At 51.7% G+C, this 26,310-nt stretch overlaps 1 protein-coding gene across 1 annotated transcript; it reads left to right on the top strand.

Annotated features, from left to right (window-relative positions):
- The first annotated feature begins 6 nt into the window (after positions 1-6).
- CPD (carboxypeptidase D) lies at positions 7-25,589 on the top strand. The gene is made up of 21 exons (XM_026036956.1): positions 7-378; positions 2,750-2,997; positions 10,226-10,368; positions 11,128-11,297; positions 11,874-12,241; positions 12,859-13,050; positions 13,928-14,095; positions 15,249-15,358; positions 16,226-16,328; positions 16,787-16,929; positions 17,579-17,748; positions 18,347-18,658; positions 19,769-19,964; positions 20,340-20,475; positions 21,133-21,282; positions 22,148-22,243; positions 22,336-22,400; positions 22,574-22,705; positions 22,902-23,087; positions 23,411-23,510; positions 24,163-25,589. Exons 1-21 carry the CDS (start codon positions 62-64, stop codon positions 24,387-24,389), a joined length of 3,732 nt encoding a protein of 1,243 aa, XP_025892741.1. The 5' UTR covers positions 7-61; the 3' UTR covers positions 24,390-25,589.
- The last annotated feature ends 721 nt before the right edge of the window (positions 25,590-26,310 follow it).

The following is a 26,310-nucleotide window of genomic DNA, read 5'->3' as shown; positions in this document are numbered from 1 at the left end:
GGGCGAGGAGGCCGGCGGCGCCCCGCTGCCGGGCCGCCCGCAGGTGAAGCTCGTGGGCAACATGCACGGCGACGAGCCGCTGGCGCGGCCGCTGCTGCTGCGCCTGGCGCAGGAGCTGGTGCGCGGCTGGGCCGGCGGCGACGCGCGCATCGGCCGCCTGCTCAACGGCACCGACCTCTACCTGCTGCCCAGCCTCAACCCCGACGGCTTCGAGCGCGCCCGCGAGGGCGACTGCGGCGGCGGCGCCGCGGGCGGCCGCGAGAACAGCCGCGGCCGCGACCTCAACCGCAGCTTCCCGGACCAGTTCGGCGCGGCGCGGCCCGACCTGGGCGCCGTGCCCGAGGTGCGCGCGCTCATGGCCTGGATGCGGCGCAACAAGTGAGTGCGGCCGCCCCGCCGGCCTCCCCGGCGCCGGGGGAGCCCGCTTCCCCGCTCTGCTTCATCCCTGCCCTCCGCGGGTCCCTCCGGGCCGCCCCTGGTGCTGGCCGGTGTGACACGGGTGGGCAGTGACTGTTCCTGGGTGCTCCGTGTCTCCCTGGCTGCTCTGGGACCTCCCTTCCTCCATGGCCACAGACTTGATGGCCTCGCTTGTCTGCCTCGTGTGGGCTTGTCTCGGGACCTGTAACGCTTTCTCCGTGAGCTTTTGGGGGTGAAAGTGGGGGTCAAGCACTGACTGTGCACACACGTGTCAGCAGAGGCCTGTCAGGATTGCAAGGAGCATGGCCTTTCTCTCCATATTTGTGTTGCACGTGAAATCCCCCGGGTTTAGCAACACTGCTCTCGGCAGCAGCGTTTCCACATGCCAGAATCTATGGAAAAGACCTTTGAGATCATTGAGTCCAGCCGTAAGACTGGCCAGGGGCTGAAGGCAGGTCCTGCTGCTGCAGCCCCCCGCCCGTCCTGTGAGCGTGCGCAGGCCGGACCCCAGAGCCCGCCTTGATTCTTCAGCCCCCGCCTTGGCCTAAGCAGGGAAGGGGGCAACGGCGGCAGCTGTCCGTGATGGAGCAGGAGAGCCTGGAAGGGGAGACAGTGGCCTGGAAAGGGAGTCCAGTTCTGCCCTGCAGCCCTGTGGTGGGGCCGGAGCAAACCTGGGAGAGACCCTTTCTGTCTTTGCCCTCTCCCTTAGAGAAAATGTAGACCATCTAGAGCACAAAAGTGGATGTAAAACTGGCATGTGAAGCCGTGTAAAGAAAGGCAGAATGCAAACATTGCTCAGGTGCAAGCAATGCACTGAAATAAAGTGTCCCCAAAACAGGGAAGAAAGAAACTGCCGGGATGATGGGCTGGGGGCTCTGGGCTAGATCTCAGCGATGCACGAGCTCGCAGCGCATCGTGGCTGCGCCGTCTGAGAGAACAAAGTTTGAGGAATTGCCTCTATTGGAAGTTAGTAGATCGTGCTGCCCAGAGGCCTGATGGCACCTGCACAAGCTGCACCCGTGGTTTGTGTCTCCTAAATAGTCCCAATAGTCCTTTGGAGCAGCTCTGAGGCAGCAGGTTGTGGAATGGATCCCATGGATTTGGTCAAACTCCAAATTGGTTAAGGAAAAGCACATGTGTTCTTAGCGTTATAGCTTAAGGAAAAGCACACGTGTTCTTAACATTATTCTGAAAGCACATTGCTTTTTTTAGCACACATTTGAGGTGGGATTTCTTTTTGTAAGCCAGGCTCAAGCAGGAAGGATTGGGTGCTTGGTGCATCCCTCTGCCTGGCAGCACCCGTTAATGCTGTTGTAATTGTTGTGCTAATGTAATCACTGGTACAAAAATGAATGGGTAAACAGAGCTGTTAGCTCTCAGAAGTGCTAGTGGGCATAATACACCTCATGTGCTGTGTTTCTGATAAGGCCAAGGTATCGGTCACGTTATGTCTACATAGGATCTAAATCACATTTGACCGAAGGAGAAGTAATTAACTTAGGTTTTTTTTCCCCTGTACTGTATTTGGTAAGAAGAGGGAAAGTAGAGATGTTAGTCTTTAAAGATTTATTGGAAAGCTTGTGATTGCCTGTGATGAAAATCCAGTGCGATAGAGGCAGGCTGGACTGTTGCATGCTCAGGCTTGGAGTTTTAGCAGCTCTTTCACTCGGTCACATCTTAGTCAGGCCGGTCAGTCGTGCTGTAGAGCTCACGCATTGCCCAAAGCCTGACCCAGAGCTGCGGGTAGGGCCTTAATGCGCAGGGCACTGTTTGGAATTGAAGGGCTCTGCCTTAAACTGAAGCAAGAAACTTGTTTCATGTCCAGTAATGGCAGATGTCAAATTGGGAGGTGAATAAACCAGTCCTGAGAAGGATTCCAAAAAAAAAAAAAAAAAAAAAACCCACTGGCTTCAGCTTCCATTTGAATGCTGTTCTGATCCTCCAACAATGCTGCTTGCCACGTTGGGGGCTGGTTTTAATTAGAGGGAATATGTGTCAAAGAAGTTTATCTCTTTGTCAAATAGAAGCCTGCCCAGTGCAGAGTGACTGCCTCGCTGCTCGTGTAACCTTGCAGTAGTTAGGACTTGACGGCTATTCTTCCTATACAGTGCTGATAGGGAGTGTCTAATCGTTTCCTCTTTTAAAATAACTGTATTGCTGAGCAAAATACTACTGTGAGTGGCCGTGTTCTGCTCAACGGATCCCAAATAGACTTTGGAAGTTGCTGGGAATGCTTTGGGTGGGAAAGCAGTGGAGTGCCTGGTTGGGTGGCTGCTTGATGAGTTTGTCTTGTTCCAACGCAGCTCTTTGCTTTCCCCCTTCCCAACGCCAGGTTTCTGCTCTCCGGCAATCTTCATGGGGGCTCAGTGGTTGCAAGCTACCCCTACGATGACTCTCCCACGCATAAGCCCACAGGAGTCTACAGCAAATCCGCCGATGATGAAGTTTTCCGATACCTGGCAAAAGCTTACGCGTCAAATCATCCTATAATGAGAACTGGCACCCCAAACTGCCCGGGCGAGGAGGGAGAGACTTTCCAGGATGGCATCACAAACGGTGCCCAGTGGTACGATGTAGAAGGTAAGATACCCTGCTGAACTTCTCTAGTTCTGTTAGTTTGTGTCATGTGCCTTACAGAAATATTTGCTTGTTCCCACTGGGAAATGACGTCTGAAACAGCGATCATCACAGTGGAAAAGAGGGAGTAGGCAAAATTACATATTTAGCTTTGCGTATGTTCTGAGAGCTTGAAATGAAGGATTGTGGCATCATGGGCACATCAGCAAGTGTTTGATGAACTGCTGTTTGGGAGATGTTTGGGTCTGTAGGGAGCAAATAGATCCCAGCAAACTTGGAGAGTCCTGCATGGAATAGGCTTCATTTGCCAAATGCATTGCTGTAGATCTCAGGACAATTACTACAGCTGAATGAAGGTACAAATGTTAATTTGAAGTGCCATTATTCTGTACTTCCATTGCTTTTTAGTTTTTTACTTCCACTGTAGTTTTGTTTAAGGGTGTTAAAATAACCCCCTCTAAAACTATGTAAAATGGTTTATATTCATGGTCTGAACTAACTTAACTGATCCTATTGGAAGTAGGTAGGGAGATTTCTATGAACTAATGTCCTACTAGCTCTGTGTGGAGGATGGGAACCAAGCAGGGTCTGTTCCAGCCCACCAGTGCAGCTGGCCCTAGAAGAGATCCAAAATGCGGTCTCCCAAGGCCTCTAGGAAATCTCCGATCCTTCTCCAATAGGAAGATTGCAGAGGTGATCTGAATAAAAGCAAATTCTCTCCTGGTACCACCACCGTTCTGCTACCATGGATAGTCAGCCACAGTAGGGGACTCTGGGTGCCTGTTTTGCTTAAATGGGATATAAATAGCAGCTGATGTGATGAGATGCTTATGGAAAGCATTCTATAGGCTAATGGAAAGAGTGATTTTGGTTTTCTCATTAGAATAAATTACACGATTCGCAAGTCCCCCCCCAGCAGATGTTGTACAACTGGGAACTCACTAGGCAATATAGTAACTTCTGCGATGAGGCCAAGACAAAAGTCTTGCATAATTGATGGAGGAATTCGCGTTGCTTTGCTGTGGCTGAGCTGCAGGGTAGTGGCAGAAGCGCTGAGCAAGCACCAAAATCAAGCACAGTTTATGCTTAATAGCTTACAGCTCAACAAATCCCCCAAAGACGCTGTCTTTCCAGAGCGTGGGCTTCAGTGCTGAGTCACATATTAACCCTGAATCCATATGTACTGGGGAGGAGAGTGAACCGCTACGGGAACTGAATACGTCACCTCTGTGCCGGAGGAGGAAGTCTGTATTTCAGCGGCGGCTGAATCATTCCTGCGGATTTTGCTGTTCAAACAAGATGTGGTTTTTGCCTTCTCCTCTAGCAGCTGTCTCCTTCCCTCCACCCTCTCAAGCTCACGCACTCTGGGCTCTGCCAGCTCAAGGTTCACGGCTCCTGCGCAAAGCCCCGCGCGAGGGAGGTCTCTAATCTTGCGAACGTGCTTGCGACCGAGCAGGATATCCTGGATGGGCAGCGCTGCCTTGGTGGCAGCTGCTGCTGGCAGTTGTCTGATCAATGGGTTTGTTCCCTGGAGCGCTCGGCTTTGCTGCCCTTGCTATTGAGCTGGGAGAGGCTGTGCTTGAGCTTTTGGCTTGTGGCCAAGCAAAAGATCTTTCTTTGAGCAGCGTTTTGACTGTGGCTTAACATCTTTGAGCGCCTGCTGTGCTGTGAAGCGCTTGGGCAGCCGGAGCCGTGCCTTGGGCAGCTCGCTGGTGGCGGCTGCTCTGACCCGCTGGGGCTGCCCTTGTTTAGTAAAGCAGCACAGCGGGGGTCTGGCTGCCCCTCCTGGCACAGGAGGTGACAAGGTGTGAGCCGGGGAGCGTCCTGCTCTGCACTGCCCTCGGAGGAGGTTAAAATCTGCCCATTGGAGACACGGGCTCTCAGGCCCCATGGAAGCAACCCCTTTGGCTGTGCCAAGCCCCAGGGCAGGGCTCACTGCTAGTGGCTGTGAGCAACTCAGAGGACTTGTAGGGACCTGAGGAAGCAGAATTTGCAGCCTGGCATTAGATACCTTGATGGCAGCTGCAGATTGAACCAGCTCTCAAATGCCACAGCTTGGCGGACAGGAGCCACTGGTACCTGAACTGTTTGTCCCCTAGGTCATAATTCACATAGAGTTGCTGCATTAAGACATTTTTACGAAGTTACTGTGTCACTCTGTGTTTTAGGTGCTAGTGTTGATTAGGGGCTGAAGAGCGGAGGCAGGAGAGCTGGTTGCATGCGGCGTGTGACAAAGCGGCAGAAAGGCAGCAGGGCCCTGTGGAGTCCTGTGCTCCGTTCAGCTTGGTTCCAGGGACCGCTCCGACACGCTCCCACGTGGGCTCCCACCAGCAGCCTCTGCTCAGCAGCTCCAGGGTTTCAGTTCGTGGTGGGATGAGGATGGGGAGGTCGGGGCTTCGTGGCAGGAGCTGCCTGGGGTGGCCGAGCTCTGGTCGCCCCCAGAGCACGAGGGTCTGCGAGAGGTGCAGGGTGTGTGTTTGCAGGCTGCACAGCAAGCCGTGCCAGCAAAGGCTGCAGGCTCCCAGTCGCTTAAAGCCAGGAAAAACAAAGAAATGAGAACATAATGTCTCAACAGGTGGGAATTTTCCTGCCATGTTTTATCGTGTGAAATCAAACGTACTGGAAGGTCAAACGCTGGGGGATTCATTGACCTGGAGTTGCTGGTTTGGATTTGTGGTAGTGCCAGATCTCATTAGCTTTTTCATTTGAGTTTGCAAACAACCTTTTGCATGTGTCCAGCTGAGGTGGCAAGTACAAACCATTGGAGTAATTTTTAAGGTCAAGTGTGTATAGAAAAATATGGCTCTCTGCCACACTGCTGAATTTGCCTTCTGCATTCCAGCCGCTATAGATAAGCGTGTCTATGACTGGGACACATTTTGAGGCTATCTCTGGGATACACACACTTACTTTTCCTTCCTTTTTAATCTCCAGGGCTTTTAACTATTAAGGGACTGGTTTAGATCAAGAAAATAGCTGGAGGTTTGGGCTGATGCATGATCCAGCTAATGCTCAAAGCAGTGTGAGCCAAGGCAGGCCCAAGAGTCCATGGGATTTAAAGGCAAATTGCCTAGCCCTTATCTCTGGGGTGGACACGCTTGTCTTCATTTCATAAAGACCCCAATTCAGGACCTGAGGTCAGGATAATATTCAAGAGAGCATTTCGTGGACGTGGACCTTGGAAGGTCTTGTCTTCATCTGCAGCCCCTTATGAAAAGATATTTTTCTCACCAGTTTAAATCTCACATCCACGTTTTTGAGATGTTTCTGCAGGCACTTGGGATGTGGGGATGCAGGGGGTGACTACATGAACCTTGTGCGTGTCCGTGCTGGGCTGCAGGCTTGGGCCTTCCCTCCTCTGCGTTTTAATGATTGTGACTAACGGGCTGAAACTTGTGCTGCCCGTCAGATGCAGCTGCAAGCAGTGTGAGCAGTCACTCCTGGCCACAGAAGAAGTGATTTGGATGTGATTAACATCCGAGCTCGCTTGTGCCATCTGCTCTCTGCAGAGCAGACAGGACCGTTTCCATGCTGCGACTTTGCTGCAGGAGGTCCCTTGTCTCCTGCTGTCTGCTCCAGGGAGGTTTGCAGGTAGAGAGGCTCCTGCATCACACAGTTGGATATGAAGTTCTTCCAGACTGGCCTGTAAGGCAGCTTGTGACGTGCAGTGTGGTTAAGGTACGTGGATCTCTGGTGCTGGAGGGCCGTGTGTGTCTGTGGGAGCCGGGCAGCACCCACCCCACGGCCCTGGAGAGGTCCAGGCTCCTGCCCGAGTGCCCTGGGAGCAGAGCCAGGGAGGGAAGGACCCTGCTGCCCAGCACAGGCTCAGGGGTGGCTGCCGTCCAGGCTCCTGCACCGAGTAGCTGCAGCGTGGATGATGTTTATCCGCCTCCCGCCCAGGGACTGACCTCGTGGCTAGGTGGCAAGTGAGCACTGCTGTGGCCGCCTGCCAGCTGGTCGCAGCTCGCTTGCTGGGCCTGTAAGCTCTTGGTCTTGCTTTGCTTTCCCCACCGGTGAGATGGGCTCGACACTGCACAGGGGACTGGAGCTTTGCAACGTGTGGGCTCAGAGACCCTTCCTGATAAAAAGGACTATAATGAATGCAGCAAAATGTCCCAAGTGGCACCTGGCAGGATAGCAGGCTATAGGCTCTAGTCCGGCTCTAGTCTCGCAGTCCAGGCTCTAGTCTGGCAGTCCAGGACTCCGAGGGAGCTTCTCCTACTTCGTTAATGCGAGGTCATGCACAGGTTTCTCTGCCTGCCTCCATATCGTCCGCACAGCTGAGAGGCGTTTGGGAAAATGCAGATGGCATTTGGGAAAATATGCAACTCCATACGCTGTAAAAATAACTGTCCTGCTCTGCAGTGGGGCCGTGTGAAAGCTGAACATGTGCAGCAGATGCAGTCCAAAATTTCCAGCATGCAGTGAACTACTTTCCTGAAGAGGCAGTTTTACTGAAATTGATGGAGCAAGCTCTGATTTAGTCTGTTGCTGCTCTGTTATGGGTAAGCATCTGTCCTAAATTTACTTGAATGGCAGATGAAGCACTAAATATGCTTCATAATGGCTCTGGTTTACGTATGGAGGTTTTCAAATGCTTCAGCTTCCCACTAGGAACAGATGGTTGTAGGCTGGCAAGCTGCTTCCCTCTGCATGGTGTTTGCTGGAGAGAGCAGCCTGCCATGGGCTACTCTTGAGTCTCGGAGCAGGAGCCAAATCATGCTGAGTCTGTATGGGATTCACAGGCCTTGGCCCTCCATCCTCTTGGACCGAGTCCCCGATCGCTTTTTTTCTGTTGCTTGGCCTCCATGGGGAGCTCCCTTTTCTGTTTTGGCCCCTATTCTTATCCCTTGGCGTGGGCTGCCGTGTTCTTCCTGGTAAAAGTGACGTTTGATTTGTTACGATAAAAGCTTCGTGTTTGCTTAGCAGCAGCTCCCAAAGAGCTGGGAGCAACGGGGACATCTTTGCTCCAGTGCCATCCCTCATATCTTTCCAGGGATCTGTTCTTCTCTCCCCTAGCTGATGCTGTAACCAATTTCTGTTTTATCTGAATGGAGTGGGCTTTTTCAGAGCAGCAATCGCTGACTTTTTAGGACCATGGCACCTTTTTAGTGACAGCCACCACACTTAAGGGAAGACTCTAGCGCTTGGCCAAGTGCTGCTGATCTCTCTTCCTGGCTGTGCATTAAAACAGCCTTTGCAAATGCAGGTAGTGCCTTTGCCTCCATCTGGCTATTGATCTGTTAATCAGCCAGTGCCATCTCTTTTGTGAAGCGGATTGTGAATGACTAGGAGGCTGCTCAGACAAAGCAAAGGAAGTTTATTAGCACAGCACTAATTTAGCACTTTGGCAGGCAAAACAAAGCATGAGATACAAGGTGTGGGTGTCTCAGACTCGCCTGCTGGGATCCTGCAGGCTGGTGACACCGAGTCTGTCTTCTGCTTGCCTTCCTCCTGAGGTCTGCTTGTGGCACCTGGTTTCAGCAGGGAGCTGAAGCTGGGACAGGTACGTAGCCGTTTCACGACCCAAGGGCTGCTGAGAGCTGGTTTGACTTCCTCAGCTGACCTGCAGGGACCAGGAGAGCTGATCCCTAGCAGAAATACTGATCTCTAGCCCATGGCTTGGCCTTGCTTTGTCCTGTGGTCCCCGTGGCTGCTGCGGAGGTTGAGATGGAGCCACCTGGGAAGTAATGGCCATGGTCTTGGCGTGCCTGTCTGCTTGGATTGCAGCTGCCTGGGGCTGTACAAACCAGAAGATACTGTCAGCATGCACGGAGCTTAGTGTCACCTGCATTTTCTGTATCATCTGGTAGTGGTAGAAAAAGCCCTCTCATACAGCCACAGTGATGTGATTTGTCAGGGTGACTCTGAAACCTGTTGCACAGACTTGTGGTGTTGCAGAATGTGGGTTTTCTTCACACTTGAAAGCTCCCACGTGTTTCGAGGGCTGAATATTTGCATCTTCAGCAGCGTGCTCAAATCTGAGCTCCAGATTGCAAGTGCTGATACCTGGAGCAGTGTTCAGGTCCTGCTGGTGTGTGATTCGTACCCACTAGAGAAACGTTCGCTTGCATAAACTTAAGCAAATGGGCTGGGACACTTGCTGGAACGAGGTGACCTTCCCAATTTGTCCCTTCCTGTGGGTTCTCTGAAGGGCAGGGATAACCAGATAAGCTTAATACTGGGAAGCAGCTCTGCAGGCCTTCTGTTCTCCAGTGCTCTGGGAGGTCTGGCTGGTTCAACGTGAAGTCAAAAACTGTCCCTAGATGCTGCAGGGACCTGAATTCATTGAGACTGCTGCCTTAAGGAGGAAGTAGAGTCTGTAGGTGCAAGGCTGTTGGTTCAGCTCTAGGTGAGTTTCTAGGTGGGAGTGGGTGGATAGGTCTGCGTCCTGCTCTTTCGCAGGGCCTGGTTGTTGGAGGGTCACAGGAGTCCTGAGAGGTGAGAGGGGGGTCACTGTCCTCCCCAAGCAGGAGGAAACCTTGCTAGGACGTCTTGCATTCACTGCGTGCTGGGTCTTCTCACAGAGTCTCTATTAGCGCTGCTCTAAAAATCAGCAAGTGGATACCCTCCGATAAGGTATCGGTGGAGCAGAACAGGCTGAAGGAATGTAAAAGGGAAGCTTATCTCTCACGTGGTCTTACAGCCTTTAACTTTGCCTAAGATTTTCTTGGAGCACAATTTTGTGGACTTGGAATGTGATTCCAGCGTGTAGGTTTAAGGTGCAAGCTCCCAAATCGATAGTCTGCTTTGCTCGTTTGGAGCAGGGGGCAGACACTGGTTTTGGGAGAGTAACTTTTCCTGCAGGAAAAGCTAAAGGAGATCTGCAGGAGGCTTCAGACACATAGTAAAAGACTCTGTTGCAGTCATGCTCGCTCTGCTGTGCTTGCCCTGACATCCAGGCTTCACAGTGTCTCAGAACTGTCTTCACAGTGAAACACAGCAGTGCTCACTGCCAGGTGCTGCGCTGCTGCGTTCAGCTGACAGCTGAAAGACTGAAGGAACTGTCATTTTCCATCTGAATGGCCCAGTATGTTGGTTACCAGGAGAAACAGAGCTCAGTGTCTCTCCTGCAGCAGCTCTCCCAGTGATCTGATCTCATCTTTTCTCCCTGCTCCCACTGGAGCTGAGGCAGCATCTTCGTGAGATGCCATGAGATGCTGAGGGGAGTGGAGAAGGTGCCTCCTCTGGAGGGATGTCTCGCACTGATGTCTCTGCCTTGTTTTCTCAGGTGGGATGCAGGATTACAACTATGTGTGGGCCGACTGCTTTGAGATCACCCTGGAGCTGTCCTGCTGCAAATACCCGCCAGCCTCCCAGCTTCAGCAGGAGTGGGAGAACAACCGGGAGTCTCTCCTTGCCTTCATTGAGAAGGTAGCGTGGGCTGCAGCGGGTGCGTGGGCAGCGGCTGTGAAACGTGCGTGTCCATGGTGGGCCCAGGGCACTGTGTTGAGCTGCTCCTGTGACTGAGTTTGGCACCCGCAGTAACGCAGTTGCTGCAGTCACCGTGCAGAGGTCAGCGTCCAAACCTGCTGTACCCTGCTGTACATCTCTCTGGTTCTGCCACAGTTGCTACATTCTACAGAATAGCAGAGCTCAGCTCTTATAAGAGGATCATTTTAGGGTGCACCAAGAGGTACAGATCTCACTAAGAAATTCAGAGTATTCTGGGTACGATCTCGGTGCAGATATTCTCCCACAGCGTGCAGAAGCACCAAGGACCACTGCCGAAATCTTGGTTTGCAGATTGCTGCTGCCACGTGCATGTTGAGTGGGTGGCAGTTGAGGCTGGGAGGAGAGGCAGCTGTGTTTGCTCCCTGCTGTGGCATGTAACTCTTGGGTGGTTGGACTTGTATGGGACCCCTGCAGTGTCTCTGTGCTCTGCAGCACAGGTGAGCCACCTTGGGAGCCCATGTCAACCAGTGAAAGGCTTATTGGGGAAGATCCATTCTGGGAACTTGCTGCCTGCCCGGTTTGTGCTCACAGACTGCTCTCCTTGCAGTCTTGGCAAGCGCTGTCTGAATCACAGGCTGTCTTTGCCTGGCAGCCATCCTGCTCTGCTGCCTTTAGCCACGTGGAGGACACGGTTCCTCCCTTGCTACATCAGCCAGGCCCTTGTGTTGTTCTCCTCAGGTCCATATCGGTGTGAAAGGCTTTGTCAGGGATGTAGTCACCGGCTCTGGCTTGGAGAACGCGACCATCGTCGTTGCTGGCATTGCTCACAACATCACGGCAGGCAGATACGGCGACTACCACCGACTGCTTGTGCCCGGGACCTACAACGTGACCGCAGTGGTGATGGGGTAATGTCCTGGGCAGCCTGCGTCCACACTGCTCACTCTTGATGTGTTTTACTTGATTCTTCCTCCGAAAGTATCTTGTTCTCTGTATTTAAGGGGCTTGGCTGGAAGCTGCAGCTGTAAATGACTCTGGTAGGAGCTTGGAGCTGTAGCCATGTGGGTTCACACCTCATGCTGCTGCAGCATGTGGGTGCTGAATGAACAGTGTGGCTGTTGTCTTAATTTGTTTCTTGTACCAGGCTGCAGCTCCCGTTCCTGGCAGAAGGGGAAAAGGAGGTAGTGTCCCCTTGTAAAACGTGGTGGTGTCTCCTGTGCAGCTGTAGATGCAGTAACATGCTGCTAGGCCATGTGCTGCTCCCATAAGCAGGAACTTGTGCCACTGTAACACAGCGAGGATAACAGCCTAGTTGGGTCCCCCACAGGGAAGCGGGAGGAGTCCTGACAGCTTGTTCCTTGGGGAATCTTCCCTGTAGGCATTAGCATCCCAGCTAATCCCAGCTGGAGTCGAGGAGAGGCCACAGCGGGTTCTGTCCCTTCAGCCTGCAGAGTCTGCTGCTGAAACCAGCTCTTTTTGCACAGTTACATCCCAATGACCATGGAGAACGTTGAGGTGAAGGAGGGAGAGGCAACAACAGTGGATTTCTCCTTGCAACCAACTGTGATGGCACCAGCTCCCAATCTCACGCAGTTCACAGCAACGCCTGTTCCCGTCTCTACCGTCACGACTGCTCCTGTGCAGGCAGAGTCCCCCCAACCCACCTCTCTCCATCAGCCAATCCAGCCTGTGGACTTCCGCCACCATCACTTCCCGGACATGGAGATCTTTCTACGGCGCTATGCGAACGAGTACCCCAACATAACCCGCCTCTACTCGGTGGGCAAGTCGGTGGAGCTGCGGGAGCTCTACGTGATGGAGATATCGGACAACCCTGGCGTCCATGAAGCAGGTAACTTGGGGGACCCTTTGTGTGAGGCTCAAATGCAAGCAATAAAACCTTTGCTTTGGGACACTGAGGGGCAGAGCAGAAAGGCCTGGCTGAAGAGATGCTGCCTGCTGCTCTCCTTGTGAAAGACTCGGATGCAGTGGTGGTACTCACGTGAATGTTAAGAATATTGCTGGAGACACCCAGGTCTGTGCTTGGGTTCAGGGAATGGAAGAACCAAAGGGCTTCCCCACGGTAATTTCCTGCTTTTTTTTTGGTGCTGTGGGAATGGAAGGGTCCCTGTCTGTGGGGAACAGACCAGGAGTTCTGCTGGTGTCATTCCCTACCACTAACAGATCAGACTTTGGTCACTAGGATGTCCTGTCTAGAGTCTCTGGAGTTGCACCTGCCAAGATGCCTCAGATTCACCCACTCTTTAGAGTTCAGTTCTCACCTCCGTCCAAATTACTCTTCTTCCATATCTTAAGAGAAGATGTGGCAGAGCTGCCCCAAAACTTCAGAGGTCTATTCTGTCTCCACATTGTCAGCTCTGTAGAAAGGCCTGAGAGCAACAGGCTCAGGCTAGTGAGATGTCCCCAAGCTTTAACCCTGGGGTTTATAATTGGTCCCTGTGTCTGCAGGTGAGCCGGAGTTCAAGTACATTGGTAACATGCATGGGAATGAAGTGGTGGGGCGCGAGCTGCTCCTGAACCTCATCGAGTACCTGTGCAAGAACTTTGGCACCGATCCTGAGGTGACCGACTTGGTCCAGAGTACGCGCATCCACATCATGCCGTCCATGAATCCCGACGGCTATGAGAAATCCCAGGAAGGTATGCTGGCTGTTCTGAAACACCCGTGGGATTTCTAGCACCGAGACCAGTGCTCATGAGAGCTCTGCTTTTGAGACAAGCTGCAGTTCTTGCTGAAGCAGTAGCGCTCTCTGCACAGGGACGCTCGGGAGGGACTGGTTGTGCACCAGCGGGTGGACCCTGCACTGTGGGAAGTGGAAGATTGAGTGATGCCCAGGGAAGCTGCAGAGAGCTCTTGGGCTTCAGCAATACCATCTGCTGCCCCTCTTTGGATCCCCTCATGGCTTTCCTAAGGCTTATTTAAAAAAAAAAAAAGAAAAAGGGCATTCCTTTGACATAGCTCATACTTGCTCTGCTTTGGTCTGCGTTCTTCGTAACACATGGCGTGGGAGCCAGGCTGTCTGCAGAGCGCTTGTCCAAGGATAATACTGACTTTTATTGTGGTGTTGACATTGGCAAAAATAGAATAAAATAAAGTCCTTCAGGGAAGTCCTTAAAACCACGTGGCTGTTGCAGATTGGCAGAGCGAAGCTTTTTTTGTTTTAACAAAGAACTTGTCCAGCTGGTTTGGAAAGGTGAACTCTGAGGTTTCTGTGGTCGTGACACTTGGCTGCTTGGCTTGTCCCACGGCTCATTGCCTTTCTGCTAGCAGTGCCTTGGCCGACAGCACCGCCCTGTCTGAGCACCTGCTAAAGGGGTTCCCAGAGAGCTCTGGCCCGGAGCAGACCCCTCGCCCAAGGAGAGGGGCTCGTCCCGTGGCCCTGGGCACATGGAGCCAATCCTGTTGTGCAGTTTTCCTGTGACAAAGGTCTCTGGGTCTTGTGCAGTGAGAGGACCCGATCTCTGCTCTGTTCACACTTGCATAGGGTGCTAACTTGAACACGTGCTTAACTTTCAGGAGACAAAGGAGGCACCATTGGCAGGAACAACAGCAACAACTATGACTTGAACCGGAACTTCCCAGATCAGTTCGTGCAGGTGACGGATCCTCTGCAACCAGAGACTCTTGCTGTCATGAGCTGGTTAAGGACTTACCCGTTTGTCCTCTCAGCAAACCTGCATGGAGGTATGGCAGGCAAAGCAGGCTCCTTCCCTGGGCTGACATTGGAGGGATGGGATTTGCAGGGATGTTTCCACGCTGCTGCCAGGTGTGAACAGAGACCTCTCTGTACTTGCCACAACTGTGAAACTGCGGGAGCAAATCCCGCCAGGTTCTTGCCCCAGACTGAGACCATTTCTGAAAGGCCTACACACACCAAGGAGTGGAATATATTTATTATCAGTAGGTTGAGGTTTATGCTGCTGGAAGATCAGAAGGATGAAAACAACGTCCCTAAACACATTCCGTGTGGTGTTGAACAGGCTGCTGGGACCATCGTGGCCTTTTCTCTGAAGGGGCCATGTGCACTGGGGGAACCTAGGGCCTTGTTGGCTGAGCCACTGGAGTGGATCCTCTGGTTGGCTGCTGCTCAGCAGCTGGTTCTGTGTGTGTGACAGTGCTGTGGCTGTTGGAGGCTCGTAATATTTAGGAGGTGAAGGGAATGAGATGAAATCTGGAGGATTTCCTGCCATGAATTGCCTGGTGGAACTACGAAATTTGCTGTAATTTAATTACCTTTTGAAAGTGATCTAAATGAAGTCTCTGTATAGCATCTTATTCCCTAGGTGGTTTGTCTGCTGGCTTGCAGCTGTAGTAACTTGCAGGTGGTTGCTTTGTACCAGCACAGAAATACCTTGCGTGGGTAAGAGGGGCTGGCAGCTCTCCAGCAGCAGAACTCACGTTAGTAGAACTTGCTGAGGAAACACCTGAATAAGCTAAAGATGTTATAACCTACCAGTGCTTACAATAAACTCTAGCAGGCTAAATAGATACAGCAGCTGGGCCAAGAGCTCCTTGTATGTTCTGGGAAATTCCTTCCCTTTTTCTCCTTCAGGTAAGTGATACTTAGGAGCTCATCTTTCCTGCATGTAAAAGCCAAACCTCCCATGTGTTGTGACTTGGGTTTACTTTCCAAATGATGCTGTCTTAGCTCTTCATATACTTCTGTTGTCTCTTTTATCTTTTGGATTTAGTGCTGTATTTAATGCCAAATGTTAAGAAGCACAAGATCTGGTTCCTGGCACTCTTTTGCAGGGACTGGGGGAAGAAAAACTTCCCCTCTTAGGCTGAGGGATCACTAGGGAATGTGGGTATGAGTCAAATCTTGTTCCCCCTGCAGGTTCTCTGGTGGTGAACTACCCCTTTGATGATGATGAACAAGGAATAGCCATATACAGTAAATCCCCAGATGATGCCGTGTTTCAGCAGCTGGCACTGTCCTACTCCAAGGTAACTCTAATGCAGGAACAAGTCTGTCCTGCTGGCTTAACTCCCGATTCTGTCACAACCTGCCTGAGCTGCTGGTAGTAGAGGTGCAGGGCTGCTCCCATGTGGGTCCTCAGTGTTGGAGGCCTCTCAGGTGACAGCAGAGATTTATCTCTCGTATGAAGAGAGGCTGAGCGAGCTGGGCCTGTTTTCTCTGGAGAAGAGGCGGCTCAGAGGGGATATGATTAATATGTATAAGTTCAGGAAGGGAGAATGCAGGGAGGAAGGGGACAGGCTGTTCTCACTGGTGGCCAGCGATAGGACGAGGGGTAATGGCCACAAGCTGAAACACAAGAAGTTCCGTCTCCAGGTGAGGAGGAACTTCTTTACTGTTAGGGTGACAGAGCAGTGGAACAGGCTGCCCAGGGAGGTTGTGGAGTCTCCTTCTCTGGAGGTCTTCAAAACCCGCCTGGATGCCACCCTGTGCCACATGCTCTAGGTGTGCCTGCTTGAGCAGGAAGGTTGGACTAGATGATCTGTAGAGGTCCCTTCCAACCTTAAATATTCTGAAATATTCTGAAATATTCTGAAGTCCTGCTCTGTGCTATGAGCAGATGCCAGCGTGCAGTGTTTGCAGGCATGTAGGAAGAGCGCTCTGGGCAGCTCTAGCAGTGGATTACTACCCCTGAAGAGTAGTAGAAAACACTGTGCACAGACCAGGAGTAAAGCAAACAGCAATGCTTTGTTTTGTGTGTGTGCGGTCTGCGTGTTGCAGCTGTACAGATGTCAGCTTCTGTGTCTGATAACCTCAGTGTGTGACTGTTAGAGCAAAAGTGCCAGTTGTGATAGAATGCAGACACTCAGCTTCACATGTTGCATCTTGGTTTTCAGGAAAACACGCAGATGTATCAAGGAAGCCCTTGTAAGGACATGTACCCCACCGAGTACTTCCCACACGGCATCACTAACGGGGCTCAGTGGTACAACGTCCCAGGTAATGTGGAGGCGCAATATTTTTGTCTACAGCTTTCATAGTGATGGGCCTCAAGTCTCTCAGGTTGTTCATCTCCAAGCTAAAGCACGTGCAGCTTAGAGCCCAAATTACAGGAACTTGGGTTTCTTTTATAACCTCTTAAATAATATACCTTGGTTAAGTTATTCCTGAGGGAAAGAATTTATACTCTAGCTCATGGTTACCAGCAAAATAGTTTCATAAAACTTTACAGCAATATGTTAGCATGAGAGGCATTTACAAGAAGGGTGGCTATTTGTCTGCTATTTGGGCATCCCTTTAAAGCCTGAAGCTTGCCTTGTCTAGAAGCGTTCTCTCTATGGCTATAAAATGCATTCTGTAGTCAGTATTTGCCCTTTCTCTACTATCTGATTTTTGAGCTATGCTACTATTGCCTTCAGGAGACCTTATCAATACCTTTTTCTACATTCCTCTTGTAGGTGGGATGCAAGACTGGAATTACTTAAACACGAACTGCTTTGAAGTGACTATTGAGTTGGGCTGTGTGAAATATCCAAAAGCAGAGGAGCTGCCAAAATACTGGGAGCAGAACCGCAGGTCTCTTCTCCAGTTCATGAAACAGGTGAGATGTGTGACCCCCAAGCAGTTGTGTTGCTGCCCGTTGGGGTCTGTGCTAGAGTGCCAGAATGAATGAGCTAATCTGCAGGCTGAAGTGAGTGCTGGAGTTTCCTGGCCAGAGTGGGTACTTGCAGAACAGAAATTGGAATGTGTCTTGACTTCCCCTGTCCCTTCCTGCTCAACATACCAAAAATGCATACAGGAACAGCAGCCAGGAGGTACAATGGTATGGGATTGGTATATCAACATACCAATACAAAGCCTGTACAAAAGCAGGCTTTTTATTTGCAGGTCTTGTGGCCTTCCTAAGATTGGAATGGCCTTTATGTGCAGTTCCCTGGGGATCTGAGATGGGCCTGGCAGCAGTGCTGTGCACCCGGGCCATGCAAACAAAGGTGTGGAGCAGGGTGCTGTGGTGGCCCTGCGAGGCAAACAATTGCTCATTGTGCTCATCAAGTGACCTCTGGCCATGCCAACAGCCAGCAAGTTTCACCTGAACTCTGTGGGAACATGTTGCACCACCGGGATTGCTGGAGCTTGCAGGCTGGGAGCTGGCGGTGTCGGGGTGTCAGCGCCCTCCCGCCGTGGAGCGGGTGGTGGGACCGACCCGCTGGGGTGGGCTGGCACTGAGCAGCGCCGGGGTCTGTGCCCAGGTTCACCGCGGCATCCACGGCTTCGTGCTGGACGCCACCGATGGACGGGGCATTCTCAACGCCACCATCAGCGTTGCTGACATCAATCACCTGGTCACCACCTACAAGGACGGAGACTATTGGCGCCTCTTGGTCCAGGGGACGTACAGAATCACAGCATCTGCTCGAGGGTGAGATAGCTGGGGCATGAGGAATGAGCTCTTGTTGCAACATTGAACTTTCCCTGTTAGGAAGAGGCCCATTCCCACTGCAGCAAATTCGGGCATGGAGGGTTCCCCTGCTCTCTGGCCTGTGCAGAGGTAGCAAAGTGATGCTACCCTGATAGCAAAGACTGCTTGTCAGGCGACGCTGCAGAATACAAACCTCGCTATATTTGGAGGTGGTGTGTGCCTTTCAGTGGGGCAGGAGTTACTGACTTAGTGTCCTCAGGGGAAGTGCTCTTGCAGGCAGTCACTGCTACAGCTGGCAGGACCTTGTTGCCTTTTGAAGGCAAAGGATTCAGCTGCCTCACTTGGTCCCTTCTGCCACATAACTCCGCAAAGGCAGAGCCAAAGGCAGCCCAGCATCATTCTGAGCTCTGATTTGCCTCCTGTTCTCCTGGTAGTCCCATGTCCCTTTGGAATGTCCTTGTTTACCTTCATGCTTCTCGCTTTTTTGGCTGGGGAACAGTAGCACTTCCATTTGAGTGTATAGTTGGGAAGAGGAGTGGCTTGGTGTGGAGGGCCTTGAACCTGTGACATTTCCTTCTGTCCTCTCTTCCCTGGGCAGGTATGAGCCAGTAACTAAGACGGTGGAAGTTGACAGCAAAGGCGGGGTGCAGGTCAACTTCACCCTTACACGGACAGGCTCCAAAGCAGAGGCGGGGAAGGTGCCAGTCCTGAACACTCCGGACACCAGCGACCCCAACGAGAAGGAGTTTGAGATGCTCATCAAAGATCTCTCTGCCGAGAATGGGCTGGAGCGCCTCCTGCTAACCTCGTCAGGGGATGTGTCCCCTTATCGATACCGCCCTTACAAGGACCTCTCCGAGTTCCTCCGCGGCCTCAACCTGAACTACCCCCACATCACAAATCTCACCAGGTGGGAACTCTAAACAGCAGCTCTCAGCTCCCACCTGAGCAGCAGCAGGGAAGGGAGCTGATCCTCCTCCACGTGGCGTGGAGATGGGCAGCTTGTCCCCTTCCTCACCTCTGATGCATGAGTAGCCCCAAGTGTAAGCATTTGGCTGCAGAGACTTAGGGAACCATCCACATTGTTTTCCCCGAGGCATCATCCACTGCCTTAAGTCTTGGGCTCCGTCAGCTCCCCAGAGGTGCTTGGGATGGCATTCCCAACGTTGATGTCCGGAGTTGCGACAAGCATCTCGGTCCATCTCTCTGTCTCCATTTCCTCTTTTCCATGCCCTAATACCTACCCTTCTAAACAGTCCCCAGCAAAACTCATTAAGTTTAGAGACCTTTCTTTTTTACCTGCGTTCAAGTTTTAAATTCATAGTGCTTGAGTTTTCTTGGTTCCAGGTCCCTGCCCTCCTGCAGGAGAGCCACGGTCTGTAGTCCTCTGCCCTCTTTGTGACCTGCAGCACTTGGTTTCAGAAGGGACAAAGGTGGCCTCTGTGTCCAGGACCTTGTTTGCTTGTAGTTACCAGGCACAATGTGCTCATGTGCTGTCCCTGCTGGTGCCAAGGCTGCCCTTCTGATCTGTAGCTTCTATTGTCTCTTCAGCCGCATTAGCCCTGATTCTGTTCCTGCTTTGCTTGCGTTCAGTTTGCTGACATAATGGCACAACTTTGCTTTTGTCCTCTAAACTGGATGCTTTTATAAAATTGTTTGATAGCTACATATACCCCACCCTGAAATAAATTAAAAAATAGTTGCACAGAGCCATTTAGCAGCCCCACATCTGCAGTAACATTATCAACTATACACGGATGTACAGCACATTGGGTGTCCTCTGCACGTGGGCCTGGATATCTTCTCACATAGACGCTTCTGTTCAAAATGACATTCGTAGGGAATGTGTTTCGGTGCTACTGCTAATCTTCGTTAATGATGCAGCTGATGGTTGTGATGGTTGCCTCTGCTGTCTGCTCGCAGAGGGGAGCAGCAGTCCTTGGCTGTACGTGGATTTCTCCCTGGGGCCAGGCCAGGGTTGGGCGCTGTTCCTGAGCTCCAGTTTCTGATCTCTTGGCAGTTTGGGGCAGAGTGTTGAGTTCCGTCAGCTGTGGTCCCTCGAAATCTCCAACAAGCCCAACCAGTCGGAGCCGGAGAAGCCAAAGATCCGCTTTGTTGCTGGAATCCATGGAAATGCTCCTGTTGGTACCGAGCTGCTCCTGGCGCTGGCAGAATTTCTCTGCATGAACTACAAGAAGAACGCGGCGGTTACAAAGGTGAGGAGCTAATGCAGGGAGCCATACGGGAGCCCTACAAGTTATATCCTGAGAAGAGGATACTTTCTGGGAGAGATCTGCCTTGTTAACACTAGATTGTGGGTTGTAGCAATTCCATGAGCAACAGGCAGGTGCTGTGAAATCCATAGGGGTCATTGGGAACCCCCTCAAGAGCTCTCTGCCTTGGGTACCAGAAAGGAATCCCTGGGGGACTGCATTTGGTGGGTAGTGTCCCTCTGTCCCTCCCTTGCTGACTGAGGAATCCTGTTCTTCCTGGAAACAGCCCTTGGCTGGTGAAATCAATGTGAGCAGTGGTTCTCAGCGTGAGATGTAGGCAAATGAGATCCTAATTGTACTTTATTTACTTCTGCGTAGCTAATTGACCGCACCCGGATTGTGATTGTGCCTTCCCTGAATCCGGATGGACGTGAGATAGCACAGGAGAGAGACTGCACATCCAAGATAGGCCGGACCAACGCCCACGGCAGAGATCTGGACACAGACTTCACAAGTAAAGTGAACTGATGGGTAGAGTCCCTCCAGAAATGTCAGCTGCTGTAGACGTCTTCTGCTTTCTGCTGTGGGCTTAGGTGTAGTCACAGTCCATTTGGTTGCAGGCTTTAGCGGAAAGGAGAGGTGGTAATTTGCTAGTCCTTATTTGCAAAGAAGAGGAAGTAGACTTTTTTTTTAGGGGTAGTCCTGCATTCAGATGGCATTTAATGTGTTTTCTGTTAATGATTTCTGCCAGCACCCAAGTTCTTTATTCATGCTCCCTGGAAATGGTCTCCCTTTCCATGCCCTCTGGTTCCTGTATGAGTGCCTTGAGTATCCAGCGTTCTGTATTGGAGTACTGTGTCCACCCCTCCTGGGCTGGAGCTTTCATTTGGGATAATCCCTAGTGCTTCCTTTGGAAAATGTGCCAGTTTGGTGGCCCTGAGGAGGACAACCACCTGCGAGGCACACTTTGCACTGTCACAGCAAATAACTTAGCATCAATAGATGCTGCCACTAGGTAGTGTGAACTAGGCATTTGTTAGGTGCAGTTTGCTGAGATCTAGAAAAAACCTTCTAATACAGTAGACTTTCAGGTATTAACTTTTGCTGTCATCTCAAATAGCTGAAGAAGCTGTTTACAACTCCCTCTCTTATATCTTGTTCTTGTTTGCAGGCAATTATTCCCGATACCCAGGGACACGAGAGCCGGAGACCAAAGCCATCATCGAGAATTTGATACTGAAGCAGGATTTCAGCCTGTCTGTTGCACTGGATGGTGGATCTCTGCTTGTCACTTACCCGTATGATGAGCCAGTGCAAACGGGTATGATGAGCTCTGCTAAGGTCTTGCATGCACTCTATGCTCTGTAACCTTTCTTTTCAACCCTTTGTACTGAGGCAGTGGATGGCAGTCTGTTCTGGGAGGGATTTCAGGTTTTCCCAGTGACTGAAAGGATGTATCAAAAAAAAAAAAAAAAAAAAAAAAGGATGTATCCAGTATAGGAGGGACGTGGAGCTTCTGGAGAGGGTCCAGAGAAGGGCAACCAGGATGATTAAGGGAATGGAACATCTCTCGTATGAAGAGAGGCTGAGCGAGCTGGGCCTGTTTTCTCTGGAGAAGAGACGGCTCAGAGGGGATATGATTAACATGTATAAGTTCAGGAAGGGAGAATGCAGGGAGGAAGGGGACAGGCTGTTCTCACTGGTGGCCAGCGATAGGACGAGGGGTAATGGCCACAAACTGAAGCATAAGAAGTTCCGTCTCCAGGTGAGGAGCAACTTCTTCACTGTTAGGGTAACAGAGCAGTGGAACAGGCTGCCCAGGGAGGTTGTGGAGTCTCCTACTCTGGAGGTCTTCAAAACCCGCCTGGATGCCACCCTGTGCCACATGCTCTAGGTGTGCCTGCTTGAGCAGGAAGGTTGGACTAGATGATCTGTAGAGGTCCCTTCCAACCTTAAATATTCTGAAATATTCTGAAAAGCAAAGTGTGTACTGGCTTTGGCAGGGAAAAAGGAGAAATGCTGTAGAAATGGAAATGGAAAGCATTGTTTCCTAGCAGTATCCTGTGAGCTTTCTCAGTGTAACTAAACGGTGTTCATCTGTTTTAATATGGGATTGTAGGGGATGAGGATCTGCTTTATTGGTGAATGGTAGCTATGTGCTCAGTGTCACACCCTTCTCTTTATAGTGCAGAACAAAGAAACACTGAAGCATCTGGCATCCGTGTATGCAAACAACCACCCATTGATGCATTTAGGACAGCCGGGCTGTCCAAATAAGTCAGGTATGTCTAGTCCAAGCCTTTAACTGCTGGCTGCTTGTGATAGATGGATCTGCTCCTGGAAGAGTCTGGTAACTGTCTTCTTGCTGTCACAGATGAAAATATTCCTGGAGGTGTGATCCGTGGCGCTGAATGGCACAGTCACCAGGGCAGTATGAAGGTACTTCATGGCAACACAAGGCTTTCCCACTCAGCAGGCTTGGCTTTAAAGGAACATTAAAATATATATTTTTCTGATATCTAGGCAAAACTCTGCCTCTTCTCCAGTTGCATCTTTGCAAAATTTAGTAGATGCCACCTCTTCTGTCGTAACCGTGGTTTTGTTTTTTGCAGGATTTCAGCGTTTCGTTTGGCCACTGCCCTGAGATCACAGTTTATACCAGCTGCTGTTACTTCCCGAGCGCAGGACAGCTCCCCGGCCTGTGGGCAGCCCACAGGAAGCCTCTGCTCAGCATGCTCGTGGAGGTGAGGCGCAGCCTGGGCGCCGAGCTCCTGCCCAGGAGTGAAGGTGGTGGGACAGAGGGAAGGAGGAGCGAGTTGGGTACCCATACTTCTTACAGGAGGATTGGAATGGAGGATGGGTTGTATTTTGGGGATAGGGTTAGATCCTGTTTTACTTACAAAAGTGTCATATTGGTCAATTGGAACTGTCTTCTTTCAGGTTCATAAAGGAGTCCATGGATTTGTGCAGGACAAGAGTGGGAAGCCGATTGCTAAAGCCACTGTTATTTTTAATGAGAGTTTGAAGGTCTGTACTAAAGAGGGAGGCTATTTCCATGTGCTCCTGGCTCCTGGTTTGCATAACATCGATGCTATAGCTGATGGATACCAGCAGAAGCGTGTCAAGGTATGTGAATGTCTGTGTCAGAGATTTTCTTTCCCCTGTCAGGCAGAAGTATCCTTAGATGCTCACGCTTGAGCTCTCCTTTGTTGGCCGAGTTTGTGCTGGCTGCGTGCCCAGAGTATCTGCCTTCTGCCTCCATACAATGGATGGAAGAGAATTTCCCAGCACAGGATGGTGGTTCTGAGCAATAACTCTTTTCTGCATTGTACTCATTTTTGGCATCTATCTGGTCCTGTTCTGGTTACCAACTATCTTTTTTTTCTCTGGGCACCTAACAGAGCTGAAAGCCTCGAGACAGTCTTGAGTTCTGGTGTGTGTCTTTGCAGGTTCTGGTACGCCACGACGCACCTAGCTCCGTATTCATCGTGTTTGACATGGATAACAAGATATTTGGCCTGCGAAGGGAGCTGGTTGTAACTGTTGCAGGTAGTGTGAGACTTTCTTCATCACATCTTTGAGCCTCGCTTTCAGAACCCGTTCATCCTGATAGTGATTCTTGCCTGGTCTCGGAACTGGAAAAGTAGCCCAGCACATTCTGCTTTTGCTTCTTGATATTTGTTTGTCCTTGCAAGTGGCTCTGATATCCTTGGATCTGGTGCTGCTGGGCTGGCAGGTGGGAAGGAGGAAGGGAATGGAGATCACTGCAGTGATCTAAATGAACCAGAATGGACTTTTGAGGTGGTCAGAATGCAGGGAGCCTGTTTGTGTATGAACCTGGGGGTTGCAGATCTTGCACCTTGCCCAAGGGTTTCTGCGTGGTGTGGTAGTGGTTGAGCATAAAGAGATTTTCTGTCAAGGTGGCAGTTGCTGGGGCGAGCAGAGCTGAAACCCAGCTGTCTGCAGAGGCGCCCAGTGATGCTGTGCTAGGACGTGATGCCAGAAGGTAAAGCAGATGCAGTCCTGCTCTGGAAGCACCTCTCCCATGGTATGTGTCCTGTCATCTAAGAGGAAGGAGTAGGGTTACAATGAAGTGAGGAAAAGCGGCTGTAACTGGGAATGGGGAGAGACAGAGCAGGAAAAACAGGGGCTTCCGCAGTGGAGGAACATGACATTAACTTCAGTGTCTTCTCCGTGGCAGGTGCCAGTATGTCTGCTCTGGTCCTCACCGCCTGCATCATCTGGTGTGTCTGCTCCATCAAGTCCAACAGGCACAAGGACGGCTTCCACCGCCTCCGCCAGCACCACGACGATTACGAGGACGAGATCCGCATGATGTCCACTGGCTCCAAGAAGTCCCTCCTGAGCCACGAATTCCAGGATGAAACGGACACTGAAGAAGAAACATTATATTCCAGCAAGCACTGACATCTCCGAGAGCGCAAAGATGCTCCGAGAGCATCTCCCAGCCCTGGTGGGAGGGAGGATTCCTGTGGTTCAATTTTAGAACATGAGCTTACAGGATGTGTCCTCCAGAGGTGTGGGTGGCAGCTCCTGACTTTCCTCTGTTCTTTGCCGTATTCCTGCCTGAGTGCAAGTCAGGCAGTGTTGGAGGCTGTGTCCAGCCTAAGGACATGGCTTGTTGCATTTTTAGGTCAAGATCTGGAGATACACGTAACGCATACCTTTGAGAGGTAACGTAATAGGATGGCCAGCAGAGTTCCCAGCACTTCCCCACCATCTCATCACTGCCTTGAGATGCTGGGGAAGTGTCTCCAGGCCTGCATAGGGTCACAGTTACAAAACTCCAAAGCAGTTTCTCTACCTATTTTGAATTCTCTTTTTTCACTCTACCTGATGAAGCCTCATCCTACATGGACTCCAAATTCTGCAGAACAGCCCTAGGAATCTGACTGCACCCAGTTCTCAGCTGCCCTCAGAGGTTTTTTCCACCTTCCCATGCAGTGGCTTAAAGTGCTCTGCAGTGGGTGCTGAGCACCTCTAATATGTTGCTAGTTCTCCTGCAATGACCTGGCATCCTGAAAGCTGGGGGAAATCACACATATTGATAGGAGCTAGAGAAAGAAGCACAGGTCAGAGCTTCAGTGAACTCTGACAAAGCCCCGAAGCACTCCTAGTCCTTACTTCTGGGGAAGAAAGAAATGCTGTCCCCATCCCTTCTGGTGGTTCTCATTGGTGCAGGCCTGGCCTTGGTGGCCTTGTGTTAGTGTTGGAGCAGCACAGTGTCCAAAAGAGCAACTGGAGGTTGTTTCAAGCAGAAGGATAGAGCTGATTAGGGTGAATTCTGTAGAAAGCAACTAGTTACTGACTCTACCTGATGAGTGTTGCTCAGGTCTGCCACAGTTCATGGAGAAGCTCACTGAAATCCAGCTACTACTTAATTTTATTGGAGTAGCTGTGAGAGGTGGTAGAGCCTCTATCGCCCAACCTGAGCTGCAAATTTGGAAGAAAAGCTGCAGTTCTTGCCCCTGCTTGGCTATTACAGCTTAGTGGGCTGTTCAGGCCCGGGGGTGGTGGCTGTGCCCAGCTGCCACCAGCCTCTAGTGGCACATGTGGCAAGAGCTCCATCTGCTTGGGCTGGGCAGCCTCGCCGTGGGCAGGGCCTGAGAGCGGGAGGGCAGCATTGACCGGGCCGGGCAGCTGCCAAACTGCTCCATAACACAGGCCAGGAATTCTGACAGAGCCGCAGCCCCACCACCCATTAGCACCTGAGTCCAGGAACTCAAGAGTCCTTAAACGGTTGATTTCCAAAGCCTTTATCCCTGGAGCTCCAGGGCTTGCTGGGCAGAAGGCCGGCATTGGAGCCCGGGTGTTTCTGTTCTGTGTTTGTTTTGTTTCTCTGCTGCTCATTCTCTCTTTAACACTTGCCCCGCTGACCCAGGCTCCGGGGGGGCACGAGCCTGGCCGCGTCATCCGTGTCGGCAGCGTGTGTGCCCAGCGCCCATCCCGTCTGTGCCGGCCTGGGCCACCAACCCCGGTGTCCCTGCGGTGGCACCGGGCCCTGGGCCGTGTCTCGGGTAGGAGCTGAGCTCTGCCTGGGGGCTCGGGCTCACAGCCCTACGCCCCCCGTGCCCCTCGCTCCCTGTTTAGCAGGGCCTGGAGCAGAGGGTAACAGCCGGGAAGGGGGGGCTGCTGCAGCGCTCGGCCCGCCTCGCCCCGAGCTGCTCCTCGCCAGCCCCTCCCGGGGGTCGCGGCGGCGGTTTTCTAATAAAGCCGGTTTTGCAAAGCGCGCTCGGGCCTCCAGCCTCCTTGTGGCGGCGGGCAGGGCGCGCGGGGCGGCTGCGAGGGACCGGGCACGGGCTGCTCCGCGGCGCCGCGCCGCCGGCCG

The sequence above is a fragment of the Nothoprocta perdicaria genome, unplaced genomic scaffold, assembly GCF_003342845.1.
Source record: "Nothoprocta perdicaria isolate Ctin4 unplaced genomic scaffold, notPer1 scaffold_189, whole genome shotgun sequence".
NCBI lineage: Eukaryota > Metazoa > Chordata > Aves > Tinamiformes > Tinamidae > Nothoprocta > Nothoprocta perdicaria.
The sequence above is the reverse complement of the archived record's forward strand: the minus strand, read 5'-3'. Positions and strand labels throughout refer to the sequence as shown.

Bases quoted from the DNA above. Each gene is read 5' to 3' on its own strand.
- CPD (XM_026036956.1), top strand. From the start codon at position 62: ATGCACGGCGACGAGCCGCTGGCGCGGCCGCTGCTGCTGCGCCTGGCG. The intron at 12,242-12,858 runs GTAACTTGGGGG...CTGTGTCTGCAG, and splicing joins CCCTGGCGTCCATGAAGCAG to GTGAGCCGGAGTTCAAGTAC. The intron at 22,706-22,901 runs GTGAGGCGCAGC...GTCTTCTTTCAG, and splicing joins TGCTCAGCATGCTCGTGGAG to GTTCATAAAGGAGTCCATGG.